Source organism: Pan paniscus, chromosome 2 (genome assembly GCF_029289425.2).
Source record: "Pan paniscus chromosome 2, NHGRI_mPanPan1-v2.0_pri, whole genome shotgun sequence".
Classification (NCBI taxonomy): Eukaryota; Metazoa; Chordata; class Mammalia; order Primates; family Hominidae; genus Pan; species Pan paniscus.
The window spans coordinates 52,747,580-52,768,796 of record NC_085926.1 but is presented as its reverse complement, the minus strand read 5'-3'; the positions used below and the strand labels follow the sequence as shown (position 1 = coordinate 52,768,796).

The following is a 21,217-nucleotide window of genomic DNA, read 5'->3' as shown; positions in this document are numbered from 1 at the left end:
GCTGCAGGCCTTTCCCTGTCTCGCACACCCTATCCTGAGTGGTATGGCCCCTGCTGACCCCTCTATGTCACCTAGCCCATGGCCCCTCTGAGTCTCTCAGCTTCAACTGCAGAGACTTCTTTTAGATCCAGGTAGGCAGGTGCTTCTCCATTCATTCATTCAGCAACCGGCAATTCCTTCATTTATACCTGCTGGGTTTAGGGTGTTGAAGCAGACAGGCCTGGCCTCGTCCTCAGGGAGTTCACATTGCGGTGTGGAGGTAAAGTCACAAAATGAATCCACTGGGTCTTAGCACATGTTGCTCCTCTGCCTGAAAAAGTTTTTGTTTAAACTTCCACTCGTGTGGTGCTTGCTTGGGGCAACCTCTCCTGGATGGCCAGGCTGGCCCTGGCGGCTTTTCTGAACAGTACTGACCTCAGTTGGCAAGGGTAGCTTGTTAGTATGCATGGCCGTCTCCCCCTTCGACAGTAAGCCCCACATGGGCAGGCCCTTGTCTGTCTTGTTCATAGTTGTCCTCCAGGTCCAGGCTAGTAGACCCTTGCTAAATGTCTATAGAATGAATGATAGGTTTTTTTTTTTTTTTTTTTTTTTTTTAGAAGGAGTATTGCTCTGTCGCCCAGGCTGGAGTGCAGTGACATGATCTTGACCCAATGCAATCTCCGCCCCCCGGGTTCACGTGATTCTCATGCCTCGGCCTCCTGAGTAGCTGGGATTACAGGAGCAGTGTGCCACAATTTTTTATTGTGGTAAAATATACAAAACATAAAATTTATTATTTAACCATTTTTAAGAATACAGTTCGGTGGCATAAGTACATTCATGTTTTGCAGCCATCACCACCATCCATCTCCAGGACTTTTTCATTTTCCCCAGCTAAAACTCTGCACCCATTAAACACCAACCACCAATTCCCTCCTCTCCCCAACAACTGGCAACCACCGTTCTACTTTCTGAATCTATGACTTTGACTACTACAGGTACCTCACATAAGTGAAATCATACTTTTGTCCTCTGTGACTGCCTTATTTTGTTTAGCATAATGTCCTCAGGGGTCATCCATGTTGTAGCATGTCAGAACATCCTTCCTTTTTAAAAATTTATTTATTTTGAGACAGAGTCTCACTCTGTCACTCAGCTGGAGTGCAGTGGCAGGATCATGGCTCACTGCAGCCTCAACCTCCGAGGCTCAACTGATTCTCCCACCTCAGCCTCCCAGGTAGCTGGGACTACAGGCATGCGCCACCACACCCAGCTAATTTTAAAATTTTTTTGTAGAGAAGGGGGTCTCACTGTGTTTCGTAGGCTGGTCTCAAGTGATCCTCCCACCTTGGCCTCTCAAAGTGCTGGGATTAGGTGTGAGTCATAGTGTGTGGCCTCTAGAGCACTAACTTTAAAAAGCTAACAATTACAAATCCTTCCTCTGTCCCTCTGAGATATATACCTATGTATTTCCTACAACCTAGGAATGTCTTTCTCAAGGACCTGAAATCCATTCCTTTGGAATGTAATCATCATAAAGGTAGGGCTCATGTCTCCCAGTCTATGTGGGAGAATAGAATCCTAACTTCCCTAATTGCCAGCTAGCAGACACAGTTCGCCTAATCACATTTACGCTAAGCACTCCTTTTAATTTTTCACTTCCCAGACTCTAAGTGAGCCCCTGCATGCTCCCCTGCCTACTCCCTTATTCTTCCTTTGGAATGCCCAATCACCCCTGCGCAAATGGAATGGAGTTCAGCTGCTACCCCTACTGTCAGTAGTTACCGAATAAAATCTATTTTCATCATTTTAATGCCTGGCTTTGTTTATCTTTAATAATATCATTAACTAGCGTTCAATCTTTATTTATAGTTCTTTTTGTTTGGTTTTCTAGTGAAGATGAAATTGCTTTGAGTAAAATGTGCAAATACTAAATGTACCATTAGATAATTTTGACAAATTCATACACCCAAATCTCCTATCAAGATATATATCAAGGATGAGGAGAAATTTGAACCCCTGTGGATTGCTAATGGGAATGTAAAATGGTTCAGCTTGCTGTAAAAAATGGTGTGGTGGTTTCTCAATACATTAAACTAGAACTAGCATATGATCCAGCAATTTCACTTCTGAGTGTATACCCAAATGAATTAGAAAGCAGGGACTCAAACAGATATTCGTACACCCATGTTCATAGCCGAATTATTCACAATAGCCAAAAGATGGAAGCTATCCGTGTCCATGACTGCATGAATGGATAAACAAATTGTGGTATATACATATAATGGAATATTATTTGGCCATAAAAAGGAAAGAGGCCAGGCACGATGGTGCACACCTGTAATAACGGCATTTTGGGAGGCCAACGTGGGTGAATTGCTTGAGCCGAGGAGTTCAAGACCGGTCTGGGGAACATAGTGACACCCTGTCTCTGAAAAAAAATAAAATAGGATTAGCCAGGCATGGACGTGTGTGCCTGTAATTGGGAGGATGGCTTGAGCCCAGGAAGTCTAGGCAGCAGTGAGCACCATTGCACCACTGCACTCCAAGCTGGGTGACAGGGCGAGACCCTGTCTCAAAAAAAAAAAAAAAAAAAAAAAAAAAGGAAGCGCTCTGGGAAAGGGAGGCTTTGGCTGGAACAAATGGTGAATTCTTTTGGCACCCCTGAGCTTTCTTGGGCAGGCATTTTAAAGGGGCCTAGGCCCACCTAGAGATCCGCCCTTAGGCTGTTAACTTAGCATGATGCCATGTTAGAGTTTAGTCAAGTCTCTTAGTGCAGTGGTTAGGATAGTCGTTAAATGCTGAGGAGTCTTTGTAGTTCTCAATTAGCAGGCGAGTTTTTAGGGATGAAAGGTACTGATAATTTACTTTGAATGTATCAAAAAATAGGATGGATTGCTGGATGCAGAGACGGCATGTGATAAAGCGGATACGGCAAATGTTACTGGTAGAGAGTCTGTCACCCAGTCATTAGAACATGAGCTCCAGGAGGGCAGGGACTTTGTTGGCCTGGCACATAGGCGGTCAACAAATATTTGCAGAATGAACGAACAATACTTGTAACGGCCTTAGGACAAACAAGTGCACAAAAAGAGGAAGCTTTCCCTGACTCTGTTGTGGCGGGGATCCGGACGGTGGAACGGACGCACAGAAAGCGCGCGGAGCCTGGCGGAGTCGCTCTGGCCTCCTGGAGCCTCTGCTCTATGGCTGGTCCTCCCGGGCTGCGGAACCTCTCTGGCCGCTCGTGGCGTCCGCTCTATGGCGGTCCTTTGGGGACGCAGGAGCATGCGCAGAACTGCTCCCGGCCCGGATCGCTATGGCAGCGGCGTCGTCGCGGGCCGGGCCCCAGCAATCCCGCCCGGGCCGGGCTGCCTCAACAGCCGCCCCCACTGCCCCCTCTCGGGCATGAACCGAGCTTCTTGTTGCCGCCCGCTGCCCTACCCGCCGCTGCCGCCGCATCCCGACTCTGGGCCAGCGCTGGGAACATGCCCCTGGCCGCCTACTGCTACCTGCGGGTCGTGGGCAAGGGGAGCTATGGAGAGGTGACGCTTGTGAAGCACCGGCGGGACGGCAAGCAGGTCTGCAGGGGTGGGGCCCGGCAAGGGGCGGGGGCGGGCAGAAGTGCGCCGGGGGCGCCGACCGGTAGATTAGGTCGGGGGTGGTCGCAAGAGGCTCATCTCGGATGGCGTTTCCTCAGGGAAATGGTCCCAGACCAAGACGAGGCCAGGCCTCCCTGTAATATGCGCCCAGAACTACTTCTGCTTCTTTGTTGTGTTTCATTTTCTTTAATTACAATTCTAAGTTTTATGTAAAAATTTTCAGTCTCTGCCTATCTACTTCTTTGTTGTACTAATTGGCATGCTTGATCTACACACCTTTCTCCCAACCCCGATACTCTCATGAGAGCAGGTATCATGCATTCCCAGGACTTAATACAGCGCCTAGCAAGCATTATTCCTTGAATGAAGGGCCCCAAACGTCTCTACTGTAGACTGCTGGATTCACTTAAAACTCGACTCATTTTCTTCCCGCCAAACCTTCTCTCATGTCTTCCGTTTCAGTGAATAGTGACACCAACCCACCAGTTGCCCAAGCCGGACACCTGGAGTCATTTTTAAGCCTCCCCACGCACCCCAACACTGATTATATTCATCTATCACTAAGACAATAGGCCTCCTCTCATCTCTACTGCTACCACCCCAATCCAGAACACCCTGTTGTCTCTAGCAAAGCTATGGCCACGGTTTCCCAACTGGTCGCCGCCACTTGACTTGCTTTTCTTCAATCCATCACTTTCACTGCAGCCTCAGTGATCTTTCTCAAATTTAAATCTGATGTTGTCACTCCTCTGTTTAAAACACTTTATCCCATTACTCTCAGGATAATGAACCAATTATTCAATGTGGTTTATTAATAGGGTGACAATATAATGTACAAACTGGGACAATTTTGAAACTGAAAGGCATTATTAATAGTTACACCAGGACAGTAGGACTGCCCCAGGCAAGCTGAGAGGAGATGTTCCCCCTAAATATAGGGCCCAATTGCCTGTTCTTCCTTGTCTCTGGTGCTACTTGCTTTGCGTGGAACACAAGCTCATGCATAAGAAATTTATTCAGTAGGCATTGGGGGAATCATTGGATTTTGGGTCTGACGATAGGGAACTAGCAATAGCTAGTTATTTGAGCTTTAGTTTACACTTCACAAAACACATTTATCTATGTGTTGAAGAAATGAATTGTATGGTCTTTGAAATGATTGGGGGCAATGTATTAGGTATTAGAGGCTATTGATTTCTTTTAAGTGTGAATAATTTTGTATGCTGAAGATCAGTGACTATTAAACTTATGGGGCCATGGATCCCTTTGAGTATCTAATGTAATCCACAGACTATTCTGTCTGCAAGTGTATAGTCAAGCTATATTTTATTCACCTTTTTGGGAGAGCTTAGATATTAAGGAATTTCTTTTTTTATTTTTTATTTTTTTTGAGACAGAGTCTTGCTCTGCCTCCCAGGCTGGAGTGCAGTGGTGCGATGTTGGCTCACTGCTGCAACTACTGCCTCCCAGGTTCAAGCAATTCTCCTGTGTCAGCCTCCCGAGTTGCTGGGACTATGGGTACACACCACCACGCCGGGCTAATTTTTGTATTTTTAGTAGAGACAGGTTTCACCATGTTGACCAGGCTGGTCTTGAACTCCTGACCTCAGGTGATCCACCCGCCTCACCCTCCCAAAGTGCTGGGATTACAGGTGTGAGCCACTGTGTATGGCCAGATATTAAGGAATTGCTAACACAGGTTTTATAATTGATCCAATGGTATGTTATCTTGAACTCACTTTTTTTAGTCATTAATGAAATTGTGAAATGCAGATGGGAAAGGTAATTTTTGTGGCCCCACACTGCTATAAATCTAACTTATAAGAAGTATCAATAATAGCAAATATTTTCCCCGATTTTGTGCTTGGTGAAAAACAAAATGAATAGGTTATCTGACAGGCTCCACAAGGTTGGTTTTGAGGGTATTCTTGAGAGCCCTTAGATAACTCTGAGGCCACAAATCTTACGTTTATTTGCACATTGTAAAAATACATGTTTTGTTTTTAGTATGTCATCAAAAAACTGAACCTCCGAAATGCCTCTAGCCGAGAGCGGCGAGCTGCTGAACAGGAAGCCCAGCTCTTGTCTCAGTTGAAGCATCCCAACATTGTCACCTACAAGGAGTCATGGGAAGGAGGAGATGGTCTGCTCTACATTGTCATGGGCTTCTGTGAAGGAGGTGATTTGTACCGAAAGCTCAAGGAGCAGAAAGGGCAGCTTCTGCCCGAGAATCAGGTGGTAGAGTGGTTTGTACAGATCGCCATGGCTTTGCAGGTACTGTGTAGACTAATAGCATCCTAGCTTGTTCCCAGATGGCAAGAAGATGGCAGGTGTATTTTAGGAAAAATTTTCTTCAGATACTTACATATAGAAATGTATTTTTTGGAAAATTCATTTGTGAAGTTGACCCAATCACTCTTGCTGTAGCATTGGAACTTTTCTAAGTAAGTGATACCTATATTAAAATAGACATAGATTTCATGTCTGATTGCAGGGGAAGCCCACTCATTTACCATTTATAGCAAAGTCAATTTTAAGGACCTTGAGGCAACCAAGAGCATAGAGTGACTATGTTTGTTATCCATTGGTCAGTCGTGTCATGCTGAAAGGTGGCTAGGCTAATTGATATGCCCAGTGATTTCATCTGTCAGTCTGCTGGGGTACAGTAGATGGGAATGCAAAACAAGTTTTCTTTTTTTTATTTTTTAGAATTGGGCAGCACATCATTCCTTAAGATGGAATAAGTGTTCCTACAAGTTTGTGTTTTAATATGCATATAACTCAAAAGCGAGACGTTTATGAAATACTATTTTGGAACTGGGTAGACTTGTCCAGAATTAATTGACCATGTTTAAATTCTGAGATACTTTCTCTCTTTTTTTTTTTTTTCTTTTGAGACGGAGTTTTGTTTTTGTTATCTAGGCTGGAGTGCAATGGCACGATCTCGGCTCACTGCAACCTCCACCTCCCAGGTTCAAGCGATTCTCCTGCCTCAGCCTCCCAAGTAGCTGGGATTACAGGCGCCTGCCACCATACCTGGCTAATTTTTTTTTTGTATTTTTAGTAGAGATGGGGTTTTACCATGTTGGCCAGGCTGGTCTCGAACTCTTGACCTCAGGTGATCCACCTGCCTCGGCCTCCCAAAGTGCTGGGATTATAGGCGTGAGCCACCACGCCCGGCTGAGATACTTTCTCTAAATAAAAATGCTCTTGCTGTACTTGAAAATATTATTAAGCTGAGGATTTCATGGGTCTGAGAGGACTGTGCGTCTGACTTTGTATAAGTTGTCCTACCGTCAGTGGAGTTTGTAAGCATTGTTTTTTTTTTAAGACAGAGTGTCACTGTCGCCCAGATTTGAGTGCAGTGGCACAATCGTGGCTCATTCCAACCTCCACCTCCTGGGTTCAAGTGATTCTTGTGCCTCAGCCTCCCAAGTAGCTGGGATTATAGGCTTGCGTCACCATGCCCAGCTAATTTTTGTATTTTTTTTAGTAGAGATGGGGTTTTGCCATGTTGCCCAGGCTGGTCTTGAACTCCTGGCCTCAAGTGATCCGCTCACCTCGGCCTCCCAAACTGCTGAACACTGCGCCTGGCCTGTAAACATATTTTTAAACTGGATTCATGTAATGCCAAAATGGTATAATTGTCAAGCTACCAGGGAACAGTTTTGATGGGTACTGGGTAAGTCAACACATGGAACTTAATTTTCTCGTTTCAAAAATTGTAAATTAGACCTTTTATTTAGAGATTATAAAGCAATAATGTTTGGTAGGTATTTGCTTGTTGAATAAGGAATTGTATGGTTGGTTACTCTTTACGGTCAAAGACTCTAACTCATGCCATTGCTGATGGTATATAATAAGCCAGGAATAAATACATAATTAAGTCTATTTATATGTAATAAAATCTTGTTTCTTTCCTCAGTATTTACATGAAAAACACATCCTTCATCGAGATCTGAAAACTCAAAATGTCTTCCTAACAAGAACAAACATCATCAAAGTAGGGGACCTAGGAATTGCCCGAGTGTTAGAGAACCACTGTGACATGGCTAGCACCCTCATTGGCACACCCTACTACATGAGCCCTGAATTGTTCTCAAACAAACCCTACAACTATAAGGTAGGATTGGGCTCTGTATGCTGGCTTACCTTGTCTCTGGGAGAGTGCTTGTAATTTCAGAAGTTAATTAAGTCAGAGAATTATCTGTGAATTGGTTTAAGGAAAATGTTTTCTTTTTTTAAAGGGAAAAAAATGTAAATAAGCTATTCTGACATTTAACCATTTACTGTTTTTATTTTCTAGTCTGATGTTTGGGCTCTAGGATGCTGTGTCTATGAAATGGCCACCTTGAAGCATGCTTTCAATGCAAAAGATATGAATTCTTTAGTTTATCGGATTATTGAAGGAAAGGTAAAGAATAATCTAGAACTAATTGACCAGTGTTTCTATAGTGCAGCTTTATAAATAGCTACTAGCAAAATCATTGATGATTTTGATGAGTCAATGAGTAATTATTGAGATTGGGTTGATAGTTAACAGTGGTGGGTCCCTTCTGTGGGGAAGGTCAGACTAGAGGAAAAGGGATTGATGGATCATTTCTTAATATTAATCTGTAAGCCAGCTTAATGGCTCAAAAGAATTGGCTTTTTGAAAACCTATGCCTGTAGTCATAGAATGTGCCAATGCCCTGAGAGGCTATTTGTCTCTTCTTCTAAGCAGCCTATGATTCAATGAGCTACATTTAAAATGAGTTTACTCTGTTTGAACTTGTCGTTCCTTTGATAATCATCACAACAATCAGTAACTAGTTAAGAATCACAGAAAGCATTGTGTCTGATATAGACTCCAGAGTGACTGGCTTTGTATGTTCCATGAGGCTAGTTGCCCTTTATAGTGTCAGGCATCCATGTATCATTAAGGTTTTTTTTTTTTTTTTTTTTTTTTTTGAGATGGAGTTTTGCTCTGGTCTCCCAGGCTGGAGTGCAATGGCATGATCTCAGCTCACAGCAACCTCTACCTCCTAGGTTCAAGTGATTCTTGTGCCTTAGCTTACCAACTAGCTGGGATTACAGGCACATGCTGCCAGGCCCCGCTAATTTTTGTATTTTTAGTACAGACGGGGTTTCACCACGTTGGCCAGGATGGTCTCGAACTCCTTACCTCAGGTGATCCGCCCGCCTCAGCCTCCCAAAATGCTGGGATTACAGGTGTGAGCCACCGCACCTGGCCAATGTACCGTTAAGTTTTAAAGGCCATAAATCATCTATTGATTTTAATACTATCCCACAACTTATGTAATTTTTCAATTTGAATCATATTGAAAAACACACACAAAAGTAAAATTTTCCCATAATGCCACTACTTAAGAATCAAACAAGAAGGGAGTGAAATTCTCTTCTCTTTCTATTCCCATTCCCTGGAAGATGACCATTGCTAGCAAATTGGTACATGGCCTTTCTGGTTTTTTCCTGTCTTTATACAGACATAACTCTGTGTGTGTGTGTGTGTGTGTGCATGTGTGTGTGTGTGCATGCGCACGTGCACACCCACAGATTCTTAAACTGAAATCAGGCTGTTCACATGGTACATAACTTGTTTTTTTGACTTAATATATGAGGAACACATCCTTCCAAGTCGGTACCTGCAAGTTTTTTTTCTTTTGAGACAGAGTCTCACTCTGTTGCCCAGGCTGGAGTGCAGTGGTGCAATCTCAGCTCACTGCAACCTCTGCCTCTCGGGTTCACGCCATTCTCCTGCCTCGGCCTCCCAAGTAGCTGGGACTACAGGTGCCCGCCACCACGCCCGTCTACTTTTTTGTATTTTTAGTAGAGATGGGGTTTCACTGTGTTAGCCAGGATGGTCTCCATTTCCTGACCTCATGATCCACCCGCCTCGGCCTCCCAAGGTGCTGAGATTGCAGGTGTGAGCCACTGCACCCGGCCCAAGTCTTGTATTTTTTAACCTGCTGCCTAGTTTCTTTTCTTTTCTTTTTTTTTTTTTTTTTTGAGACAGAGTCTCGCTCTGTTGCCAGGCTGGAGTGTTGTGGCGTGATCTCGGCTCACCGCAACCTCCACCTCTCTGGTTCAAGCAATTCCCCTGCCTCAGCCTCCTGAGTAGCTGGGATTACAGGTGCATGCCACCATGCCCAGCTAATTTTTTTGTATTAAGAGACGGGGTTTCACCATGGTGGCCAGACTGGTCTCAAACTCCTGACCTCAGGCAATCCACCCGCCTCGGCCTCCCAAAGTGCTGGGATTACAGGCGTAAGCCACTGCGACTGGCCCTAGTTTTTATAAGAAGAATGTATGATAATTTATTCCACAAATCCCCTAAGGGACATTTATGTTTCCAATTGTTTACTACTGCAAGAACAGTACTGCATTGAACATCCCGATACATAAGTCTTTAGGAAACTCATACTCTTATTTCTGAATGAGAGTGTCATCAGATGGGACTGCTGGGTTGGAGTATATACTTTTATAATTTTACAACTTGTTATCTTACAACTGGGATACCAGTACACTTCCTGTAGACTAATATACTGATTGTTTTCTGCTTATGTAGACATATGACTATAAATAAATATTGGGAAACCTCTACCAGCTTTTACTTTGTTTCACAAGACCATTAGTCATAATTACAGTATTATTTTTATTTGTAGCTGCCACCAATGCCAAGAGATTACAGCCCAGAGCTGGCAGAACTGATAAGAACAATGCTGAGCAAAAGGCCTGAAGAAAGGCCATCTGTGAGGAGCATCCTGAGGCAGCCTTATATAAAGCGGCAAATCTCCTTCTTTTTGGAGGCCACAAAGATGTAAGATACTTCCCTTGCAAATAGCTGGGCTAAATAGATGGGGTGAAAGAGGGTGGCTTCTGTAATATTCATATGCAAGAATTAATGGTGAGTTTTCTTAAAAACAAGAAATAAAATGGCATGATTACATATGTAGAGGAGGCAAAATTCTACCCTCTTAGGGTTTCTTGGCTGAGCTTGAGAATTAAACTTATAATTTAACAGGAGAAAAGCATGTAGATTTCTTTAATACCTGAATAAGTTTTATGTGACACAGGAGCCCTCATAAGGAAATGAAGACCTAACTTCTACTAAAAATACAAAGAAGTGTCAAAACCTAAATGCTTTTTGCTTGATTGAACAAAGAGAGGCAATTGTGGAAAAGTAAACTAGGTGGAGAGGCTAAAGGAAGATAAGAATTATTTTAATAAGGTCTGTTTATAGAATTCTCTCAGTTTCAGCTTTCCATTCTTGATAATAAGAATGTTACTTTCCTTCTGGTACAGGGAGGACATATTTCATATGGGAGTTTTATCTTCTGCTTTCTGGAAGAAAAAGGGAAGATCAGAGTGCCCTTCTTGCACTTACTTTTTTTGTTTTTTTTTTTTTGAGATGGAGTCTTGCTGTGTCACCCAGGCTGGAGTGCAGTGGCATGATCTCAGCTCACTGCAACCTCCGCCTCCCGGGTTCAAGCAATTCTCCTGCCTCAGCCTCCCCAGTAGCTGGGATTACAGGCACCCGCCACCGTGCCCGGCTAATTTTTGTAGTTTTAGTAGAGACAGGGTTTCCCCATGTTGGCCAGGCTGGTCTTGAACTCCCGACCTCGTGGTCCGCCCACCTCGGCCTCCCAAAGCTTGCACTTACTTTTTAAAGAACCTTAGCCCAAAATAATCTTTATGCCAAAGTAGCATATTTTGGTGTGGCATATTCTCCCAGTCTTCAAATACATGTTGAAATTTGCTTAATTACTAAAATCAGAAATTTGGAGAACCACTGTCACATTCCTCAGAGGGTTCTAAGACATATAGTGTAAATTTTTTTTTAAAGGACATATGCACTACTGTGGGCTCACTGCCTATGAGTTAGTCCTGTTCTCAAGGAGCAGCCAAATAATAAAAAAAAAAAAGAGGGCATGTGTTTTAGAAATCATATAATAATTAGAGATTATCTGAGAAACCTATACATCTTACTGTGTAAGATAGTAATATTTAAAAAGTAGTGCTCACATTTCTGAGAGCTTGCGTAAAGTTCCCTCTTCATTCATATTAACTTCCCAAGAGAATTCCTTGCTTTGGCTTGCAGATCCTACCTTTACTAAACAGGTGTTCCAGGATCTAAGACTTAGGGCTGGACAAAACTATTACAATCTGTTTGGCTCCTCCTCTTGCCTTGTGGCATGTTAAATTTGGAAAGAGAGGAGGCAGTGCTAGAGATGCCTCAGGGAATAAAGAAGAACCATCTTTTTGTGTACATTGTCTATATAATTTCCCACCAAGCAGACCTTTGGCCTTCCAGTGTACTGATCTCCATGCTCCTCTTGAATTCTCCAGAGGTTTAGCCCAGTTTTAGAAATGACATACTAAAATAGTTGGGGATGTTATTCCTGTATGCATTTATTCTATAAGCAGGACTAAGTGTACCAATCAGTTTTACTCTCAAAGTTAGCCAAGCAGTTGTGGTATTATTACAGACATGTAAAATTTGAAAATGAAAATTAACCTCATACTCTCGTATGTGAGGCAATCTCCCATAGAATTTTTATTTTGGAATAATTTTGTATAAACAGAAAAGTTGGAAAGATAGAGTGGAGAGTTCCTGTATACCCCTCATCTAGTTTCTTCTGTGATTACCAGATTACATACCCTAATGCATTTGTCAAAACTAAGAAACCAACATCGAAATATTACTATTGACTTGGCCATGCATGGTGGCTCACGCCTGTAATCCCAGCACTTTGGGAGGCCGAGGCTGGCAGATCACCTGAGGTCAGGAGTTTAAGACCAGCCTGGCCAACATGGCAAAACCCCGTCTCTACTAAAAAAAAAATACAAAAAAATTAGCCGGGCGTGGTGGCGTGCACCTGTAGTCCCAGCTACTCGGGAGGCTGAGGCACAAGAATCACTTGAACCTGGGCAGCGGAGGTTGCAGTGAGCTGAGATCACGCCACTACACTCTAGCCTGGATGACAGAGTGAAACTCTGTCTCAATTTTTAAAAAAAAGAAAGAAAAATATTACTATTGACTAAATTCCAGACTTTCTTTGGCTTTCACCAGTTTTTTTCTCTAATGTCTCTTTTCTGTTCCAGGATCCAATCCAGGATATAGTACATCTAATCAGGGGTCTGTGATCGTTTCTCACTTTGTTTATTTTTTATGACCTTGATTGTTTCAAAGACTACTGGTCAGGTGTTTTGTAGGATGCCCCTTAGATTTTTAGAAAACTGTTCTCTATAAATGGTGCAGTTCTGTAAGGGAATTCATTGTATACACACACTCCCACATATACCTAAAAACCCTTAATCTTCAGTATATTGATAATAACTCTTTCTTTTCTTCTTTATAAAGAAAAACCTCCAAAAATAACATTAAAAATGGTGACTCTAAATCCAAGCCTTTTGCTACAGTGGTTTCTGGAGAGGCAGAATCAAATCATGAAGTAATCCACCCCCAACCACTCTCTTCTGAGGGCTCCCAGACATATATAATGGTACGTTTCTTTTTAAAGGGTATGTGTTTTAGAAACTGCACTTAGAAAAATGGGCCATCTAAGCAAATTATTTTGTGTGAAATGATTATGCTTTACTAGAGATTCTGTTGTACAATTAATTCCTTACTGTAAAGAAGGAATACTGGTTAAGGTGATTGATTTAGCTTTATCCAAATTGGGCTGTCAAATTGTTCACAAAGTCAGTGCTGTAATAACTTTAAGAATTTTTTAGGTGAAATTTATATAACAAAATTAACCATTTTAAAGTAAACAATTAAGGCTGAGCGCGGTGGCTCATGCCTGCAATCCCAGCGCTCTGGGAGGCCGAGGCTGGCAGATCACCTGAGGTCAGGAGTTCAAGACCAGCCTGGCCAACATGGTGAACCCTCATCTCTACTAAAAATACAAAAATTAGCTGGCTGTGGTGGCATGTACCTGTAGTCCTAGCTACTCAGGAGGCTGAGGGAGGAGAATTGCTTGAACCTGGGAGGTGGAGGTTGCAGTGAGCCAAGATTGCACTACTGCACTCCAGCCTGGGTGACAGAATGAGACACTGTCTCAAAAATAAAAATAAAAATAAATAAAATAAAATAAATAAATAAAGTGATCAATTAAATGTGGCCAGTACATTCACAGTGTAGTACAACCATCACTTCTATGTAGTTCCAAAACATTTTCATCACCCCAAAGGAAATCTCTTCCTCATTAAGCAGTCACTCCCATTTTGTCCTTCACCCAGCCTCTGGCAACCACCAGTGTGTTTCCCGTCTCTATGAAGTTATCTGTCCTGGATATTTCATGTAAAGAGAATCATTAAATATATGACCTTTTGTTTCTGGTGTCTTCCACATAGCATATTTTCAAGGTTCATCCATGTAGCATGTATGAATACTTCATTTCTTTTTAGGTCTGGCTACCATTATGTGGATATACCACTGTTTATCCATTCATCCATTAGTAGACATCTGGGTTTTTTTCACCTTTTGGCTATTGCTATGAACAAAAGTGTGCAAGTAGTTGAGTACCTGTTTTCCGTTCTTTTGGGTACATACCTAGCAGTGGAATTGCTGAGTCAAATGGTAATTTTTGGTTTGACTTTTTTTTTGGTTTGACTTTTTGAGGAACTGTTGCACTGTTTTCTACAGTGGCTGCACCATTTGACATTCCCATCAGCAGTGCACAAGGGTTCCAGTTTCTCCACATCTTTGCCAGCACTAATTATTTTCTGATTTTTTGATTCTAGCCATCCTTGTGGGTGTAAAGTGGTATCCTATTGTATTTTTTATTTGTATTTCCCTAATGATTAATGACATACAGCATCTTTTCACATGCTTGTTGGCCATTTGTATGTCTTCTTTGGAGAAATATCTGCGAAAGCTTTTGCTTTTTTTTTTTTTTTTGATACAGGGTCTTGCTCTGTTGCCTAGGCTGGAGTGCAGTGGTGTGTTCACGGCTCAATCTAGCCTCCACCTCTCTGGATCAAGTGATCCTCCCACCTCAGCCTCCTGAGTAGCTGGGACCACAGCATGCCACCATGCCTGGCTAATTTTTTTATTTGTAGAGACAATGTCTTACTATGTTGCCCAGGCTGGTCTCAAACTCCTGGGCTCAGGAGGTCCTCCCACCTTGGCTTCCCAAACAAAGTGCTGGGATTACAGGCATGAGCCACTGTGCCCAGGCTTTTTTTTTTTTTTTTTTTTTTTTTTTTTTTTCTTTTTTTAAGAGAGGATCTTGCTCTGTTACCTAGGCTGGAGTATAGTGGCATCATCATAGCTCACTACAGCCTCTGAACTCCTTGACTCAAGGGATCCTCCTACCTCAGCCTTCCGATTAGCTGTGTCTACAGGTGCACGCCACCATACCTGGCTAATTATTATGATTATTTTTGTAGAGGTGGGTCTCACTATGTTGCTCAGGCTGGTCTTGAACAGTTCTTCTGCGTTTTCCTCCCAAAGTGCTGATATTACAGGTATGAGCCACATTACCCAGCCCCTGCCCAGTTTTAAATTGTGTTTTTGTCTTTTTGTTGTTGAGTTGTAGGAGTTCTCGATCTGTGTTCCAGATACTAGTCCCTTGTCAGATAGACAACTTGCAAGTATTTTCTCCATTGTATAGGTTGTCTTTTCTTTCCTTTTTTAGTTAAAAAAAAATTTTTTTTTTAATTTCTTTTGTTTTTTCACTTTCTTGATAATGTCCTTTTCACAAAAGCTTCTAATTTTGATGAAGTCCAGTTTATCTATTTTTTTATTTTGTTGTCACAGCTAAGAATCCCTTGCCAAATCCAACGTCTTGAAGGTTTATGCCATAGTTTCTTCTAACAGTTTTATAGTTTTAGCTCTTATATTTAGGTTGTCGATCGAATTTTTAGTTTTAATTTTTTCATTATGATAAAATACACATAATGTAAAATTTACTATTTTAACCATTTGTAAGTGTACAATTTAGTGGTGTTAAATACATCTATAATGTTATGCAGCCATCACCCCTCATCTTCATAACTCTCATATTGTAAAACTGAACTCTGTTACCATTAAACAGTATCTCCCCATTCCCTACTACCCCAGTCCCTGGCAACCACTGTTCTACCATTCTACTTTCTTTCTTTTTTTTTTTTTTTCTGAGATGGTGTCTTGCTGTGTCACCCAGGCTGGAGTGCAGTGGCATGATCTCGGCTCACTGCAACCTCCACCTCCCTGGTTCAAGCAATTCCCCTGCCTCAGCCCCCTGAATAGCTGGGATTACAGGTACACGCCATGACATCTGGCTAATTTTTTTTGTATTTTTAGTAGAGACAGGGTTTCACCACGTTGGCCAGACTGGTCTTGAACTCCTGACCTCAGGCAATCCACCCACCTTGGCCTCCCAAAATGCTGAGATTACAGGTGTGAGCCACTGTGCCTGGCCCACCGTTCTACTTTCTGTCTCCATGGTTTTGACTAGTGTAAGTACCTCAGATAAGGGGATCTTGCATTATTTGTCTTTCATGACTGCCTTATTTCGTTTCACATAATATCCTCAAGGTTCATCCATGTTGTGACATATGTCAGAATTGCCTTCCTTTTTAATGCTGAATAGTATTCTGTTGTATGTATATCCCACATTTTGTTTATCTGGTTCATCTACAGATGTACATTTGTTTCCACCTTTTTTGCTAGTGTGAATAACGCTGCTATGAACATGAATGTACACTTATCTCTTTGAGACCCTGATTTCTTTTTTCTTTTTTTTTTTGAGACGGAGTCTAACTTACCCAGGTTGGAGCGCAGTGGCACAATCGTGGCTCACTGTAACCTCCACCTCCCAGGTTCAAGCGATTCTCCTGCCTCAGCCTCCCAAGTAGCTGGGATTACAGGCATGTACCATCATGCCCAGCTAATTTTTGTATTTTTAGTAGAGATGGGATTTCACCATGTTGGCCAGGCTGGTCTCAAACTCCTGACCTCAGGTAATCCACCCGCCTTGGCCTCCCAAAGTGCTAGAATTACAGGCATGAGCCTCTGCTCCCAGCTAAGACCCTGATTTCGATTTTGTTGGGTATATAACCAGAAGTGGAACTGCTGACTACATGGTAATTCTAACTTTTTGAGGACCTGTGGTACTGTTTTCCACAACTTCTGTATCATTTTACATTCCTATCAGCAGTACACAAAGGTTCCAATTTCTCTACATTCTCACCAGTACTTGTTATTTTCTGGGATTTTTTAGTAATAGCCATCCTAATGGGCATGAGGTGGTATCTCATTGTAGTTTTGATTTGCATTTCCTTAGTGATTAGTTATATTGAGCATTTTTTGTGTGCTTATTGGCCGTTTGCATATCTTTTTGGGAGGAGTGTCTATTCAAATCCTTTGCCCATTTTTGAGTTGGGTCGTTCATTTTTTGCTGTTGAATTTTAGGAGTTCTCCATATATTCAGGATGTCAATTCCTTATCACGTATATGATTTGCAAATATTTTCTCTCATTTTGTGGGTTACCTTTTTACTCTGTTGATAGTATCTTTTGATGCACAAAATTTTTAATTTTTGTGAAATCCAGTGTGTCTTTTTCTTGTGTTGCCTGTGCCTTTGGTGTCCTATCCAGAAAATCGTTGGCAAATCCAATGTTGTGAAGCCTTTGCCTTATGTCTTCTTCTGAGAGTTTTATAGTTTTAGGTCTTACATTTAGGTTTTTTGTTCATTTTGAGTTAATTTTTATATATGGTGTTAGGTAAAGATCTGACTTCATTATTCTGTATATGGATATTTAGCTTTTTCAGCACTATTTGTTGAAAAAACTGTCCTTTCCTCATTAAATGATCTTGGCATCTTTGTCAAAAATCATTCGACCACATATGTGAAAGTTTATTTCTGGGTTCCCCATTCTGTTCCATTGGTTTCTATGTCTAATGTCTGTTTTTATACTAATACTACACTGTTTTGATAATGTGGTTTTGTGGTATGTTTTAAAATCATGAGGCATGAGTCCTCCATCTCTATTCTTCTTTTTCAAGATTGTTTTGGCTATTTGGGATCCCTTGAGATTCCACTGAATTTTAGGATGGATTTTTCTATTTTTCCAAAGAATGTCATTGGGATTTTGATAGGGATTAGATTGAATCTGTAGATTGCTCTGGGTAATATTAATATATTGACAATATTAAGCTCTTCTCAAGGAGATGCCCAAATGTAAAAAGAGAAAAAAAGAAAGAACAATGTTAAGTCTTTCAATCCATGGACATGGGATGTGTTTCCATTTATTTATGTCTTCTTTAAATTTCTTTCGGCACCATTTTGTAGATATCACTATGTAAGTCCTTCTTTCGCCTTTTGGTTAATTCCTAATTATTTTATTATTTTTGATACTATTGTAAATTGAATTGTTCTTGTAATTTGCTTCTCAGATTGTTTATTGTTAGTGTATAGAAATGCAACTGATTTTTGTATGTTGACTTTGCCTCTTGCTACCTTGCTCAGTTCGTTTATTAGTTCCAACAGTTTCTGTATGTGGAATCTTTAGGGTTTCCTAGACACAAGATCATATCATCTGCAAAAGGAGATAATTTTACTTCTTCTTTTCTAATTTTGATGCCTTTTATTTTTTTTTTCCTTGCCTAATTGCTCTGGCTAGAACTTCTAGTACTATATTGACTAGAAGAGGTGAAAACAGGCATTCTTGCCTTGTTCCTGATCTTAGAGGAAAAACTTTCAGTCTTTCACCATTAAATGTGATGTTTACTGTGGGTGTTTCATATATGACTTTTATTATGTTATGAATTTTTTTTTCTATTCCTAGTTTGTTGAAATTTTTTTTAATCATGAAAAGGTGTTGTTTTTTTTTCACAGCCCTGAAAATCATCACATAAGGGTGTTGATGATCATGTGTTTTTTTTCCTTCATTCTGTTAATGTGGTCTAATAGTACATATGAAGCATATGATTCATTGTCCTTAATTAGATTCACAGTATCATGCAGCCATCACCACTATCTTCCAAAACCTTTTCATCATTTCAAACAGAAACTTGGTACCCATTGAGCAATAATTTTCTATTCCCCGTATCGTCAGGCCGTGGTAAGCTCTCATCTACTTTTTGTCTTTATGGATTTGCCTGTTCTAGATATTTTATGTAAGTGGAATCATATAATGTTTGTCTTTCTGTTTCTGGCTTTTTTCTTTCTTTTTTTTTTTCATTGTTAAGAAGTTTTGTTTTTCTTTTTTCTTTTTTTTTTTTTTTGAGACGGAGTCTTGCTCTGTCGCCCAGGCTGGAGTCCAGTGGTGCGACCTTGGCTCACTGCAAGCTCTGCCTCCCGGGTTCACGCCATTCTCCTGCCTCAGCCTCCCGAGTAGCTGGGACTACAGGCGCCCGCCACGGCGCCCAGCTAATTTTTTTGCATTTTTAGTAGAGACGGGGTTTCACCATGTTAGCCAGGATGTTCTGGATCTCCTGACCTCGTGATCTGCCCATCTTGGCCTCCCAAAGTTCTAGGATTACAGGCATGAGCCACGGTGCCCGGCCCACAGTTTTGTTTTTCAAGCTGTCCATTGCCATTGGTCAGCTTGAACTAGTCCAGAGTCCAGCAGGAAAGTGCATGGTGTACCAGATTCACCATCTCTTAAGTTGCTACTGTTTTCTCTTCTTTACTGAAAGATTGTACTGAGCCAGGCTTTACCTATGACAGGCCGGCGACACGTACACTTATTGTGCTGTTCTTCAGGCTTTTCTGAGTCAGCATCTTTTCTCTGGCTTCATCATGTACAGAAGGATTCCATGGAGAAAAGCTAATTGCATGAGTCTTCTATTTTAGATTGGTCAGACAGACGAGTAATACATACCTTAACACTGTCAACCACTTTACTCTTAAAAAGCTGAACATCTTTCTCATACAGTATTGCAGCCTCTGGGTTTAGGGGGCTTTTTGTATCAATCTTGTAGAAAACTCTCCCTGCATATTGTTAGTACTTGCCAAATTTGGTTATGATTCCACCTCCATTTTCCAAATGCTCTTCACATCCAGTTCATCTGAGGTGGCATCACCTAGTAGGTGAAAGATGGGAATACCAAATATCAAGCATGGATAGTCACCATCTGGATAGTAATTAGGGATGGATGTAAACTGCAAACTTAAATGCACCATCTTTTTTTTTTGAGACGGAGTCTCGCTCTGTTTCCCAGGCTAGAGTGCAGTGGTGCGATCTTGGCTCACCGCAACCTCTGCCTCCTGGGTTCAAGTGATCTTCTGCCTCAGCCTCCTAAGTAGCTGGGATTACAGGCATGTGGCACCACACCAGCAAATTGTTATATTTTTGGTTAGAGACGGGGTTTCACCATGTTAGCCAGGCTGGTCTCGAACTCCTGAGTGCTCCACCGCCTCGGACTCTCAAAGTGCTGGGATTATAGGTGTGAGCCACCGCGCCTGGCCTAAATATGCCATTTTGATAAAGTCTGTGCCCTATGAATATTAGTCCAAACCACTTTAATACAGAGGGATAAGATGGCTGCACATAGACACCTAATAACGTCTGCTCCACAACCAAGGTAAATTCAGCAAGAAGAGAGTATTTCAGGTGGACGAGTCTGTAGGAAGCATGCATGCCATTTGTTGACTGTGCTGCTGGGGCAGGAGATGTAGGCTTAGTTATGGGCAAAGCATTTTTGGGAATAGAAGGCAGCTGTTTCTTTGGCATAGTTCATCAAAGACTGATTTTTGCATCCCCTGCCAATGTTTTCAGCTTCAGATCGTTTCCATGTAGAGCTTGTAGACACGCTCCAGAAAGAGTACATAATGTGTACTCCAAACAAAGAAATTCAGTAGTATGTCATCAGACTCTTCCGTCCTCAGCATTCAGTTTACCAGCCTTCCGGGCATTGTGCCTCACCTCTGTGCCTTCAATGTAGAGTTCCCAGCTGCCTATCACCTTTGTGGCCCAGCAGCATCTCTGGCCACAGTGCCAGTCCTGCCCCTGCTTGCTCCCTGCCCTGTCCTGGCTTACTTCTTTTCTTTTCTGAGACAGGATCTCACTGTGTCAACCAGGCTGGAGCGCAGTGGTGTGATCACGGCTCACTGCAGCCTTGACCTCCCGGCTCAAGCAATCCTCCCACTCAGGCTTCCAAGTAGCTGGGACTACAGGCACTTGCCACCATGCCCAGCTAATTTTTTGGTATTTTTTATAGAAATGGGGTTTCGCCATGTTGCCTAGGCTGGTCTCAAACTCCTGAGCTCAAGTGATCCTCCTGCCTCTGCCTCCCAAAGTGCTGGGATGATAGGTGTGAGCCACCACACTTGGCCTGGCTTATTTTACTTAGCATGTTTTCAGGGTTCATTCGTGTTTTAGCATGTATCAGAACTTCATTCCTTTTTATAGATTAGAAATATTCCATTGTGTGTGTGTGTGTGTGTGTGTGTGTATATATATATATATATATATATTTTTTTTTTTTTTTTTTTTTTTTTTTTTTGAGACAGGGTTTCACTCCTGTTGCCCAGGCTGGAGTGCAGTGGCGGGCTCTCGGCTCACTACAACCTCCGCCTCCTAGGCTCAAGCAATCCTCCTGCATCAGCCTCCCAGGTAACTGGGACTACAGACATGCACCACCACACCTGGCTAATTTTTGTATTTTTAGTAGAGATGGGATTTCACCATGTTGCCCAGGCTGG

General features: G+C 42.0%; 1 protein-coding gene and 1 pseudogene across 18 annotated transcripts in view; one reads left to right on the top strand and one right to left on the bottom strand.

The window, feature by feature from the left end:
- The first annotated feature begins 3,049 nt into the window (after positions 1-3,049).
- NEK4 (NIMA related kinase 4) overlaps positions 3,050-21,217 on the top strand; it is a 61,260-nt gene continuing 43,092 nt past the window's right edge. For 4 of the 18 annotated variants that reach the window (XR_008624752.2, XM_055110042.2, XM_024928079.4 and 1 more), the window contains exons 1-6: positions 3,052-3,557; positions 5,586-5,852; positions 7,504-7,701; positions 7,885-7,992; positions 10,244-10,398; positions 12,943-13,084. Coding sequence is in view for 16 of the 18 variants with exons in the window: in XM_055110042.2 (XP_054966017.1) it covers positions 3,183-3,557; positions 5,586-5,852; positions 7,504-7,701; positions 7,885-7,992; positions 10,244-10,398; positions 12,943-13,084 (1,245 nt within the window). In the remaining 2 variants the exon portion in view is untranslated. Of the gene's footprint in view, positions 3,558-5,585; positions 5,853-7,503; positions 7,702-7,884; positions 7,993-10,243; positions 10,399-12,942; positions 13,085-21,217 lie in introns of all 18 variants that reach the window. The other 14 variants (XM_055110044.2, XM_055110047.2, XM_055110046.2 and 11 more) reach the window with 7 other exon arrangements.
- LOC134729896 (AKT-interacting protein-like) lies at positions 16,032-21,016 on the bottom strand (annotated as a pseudogene).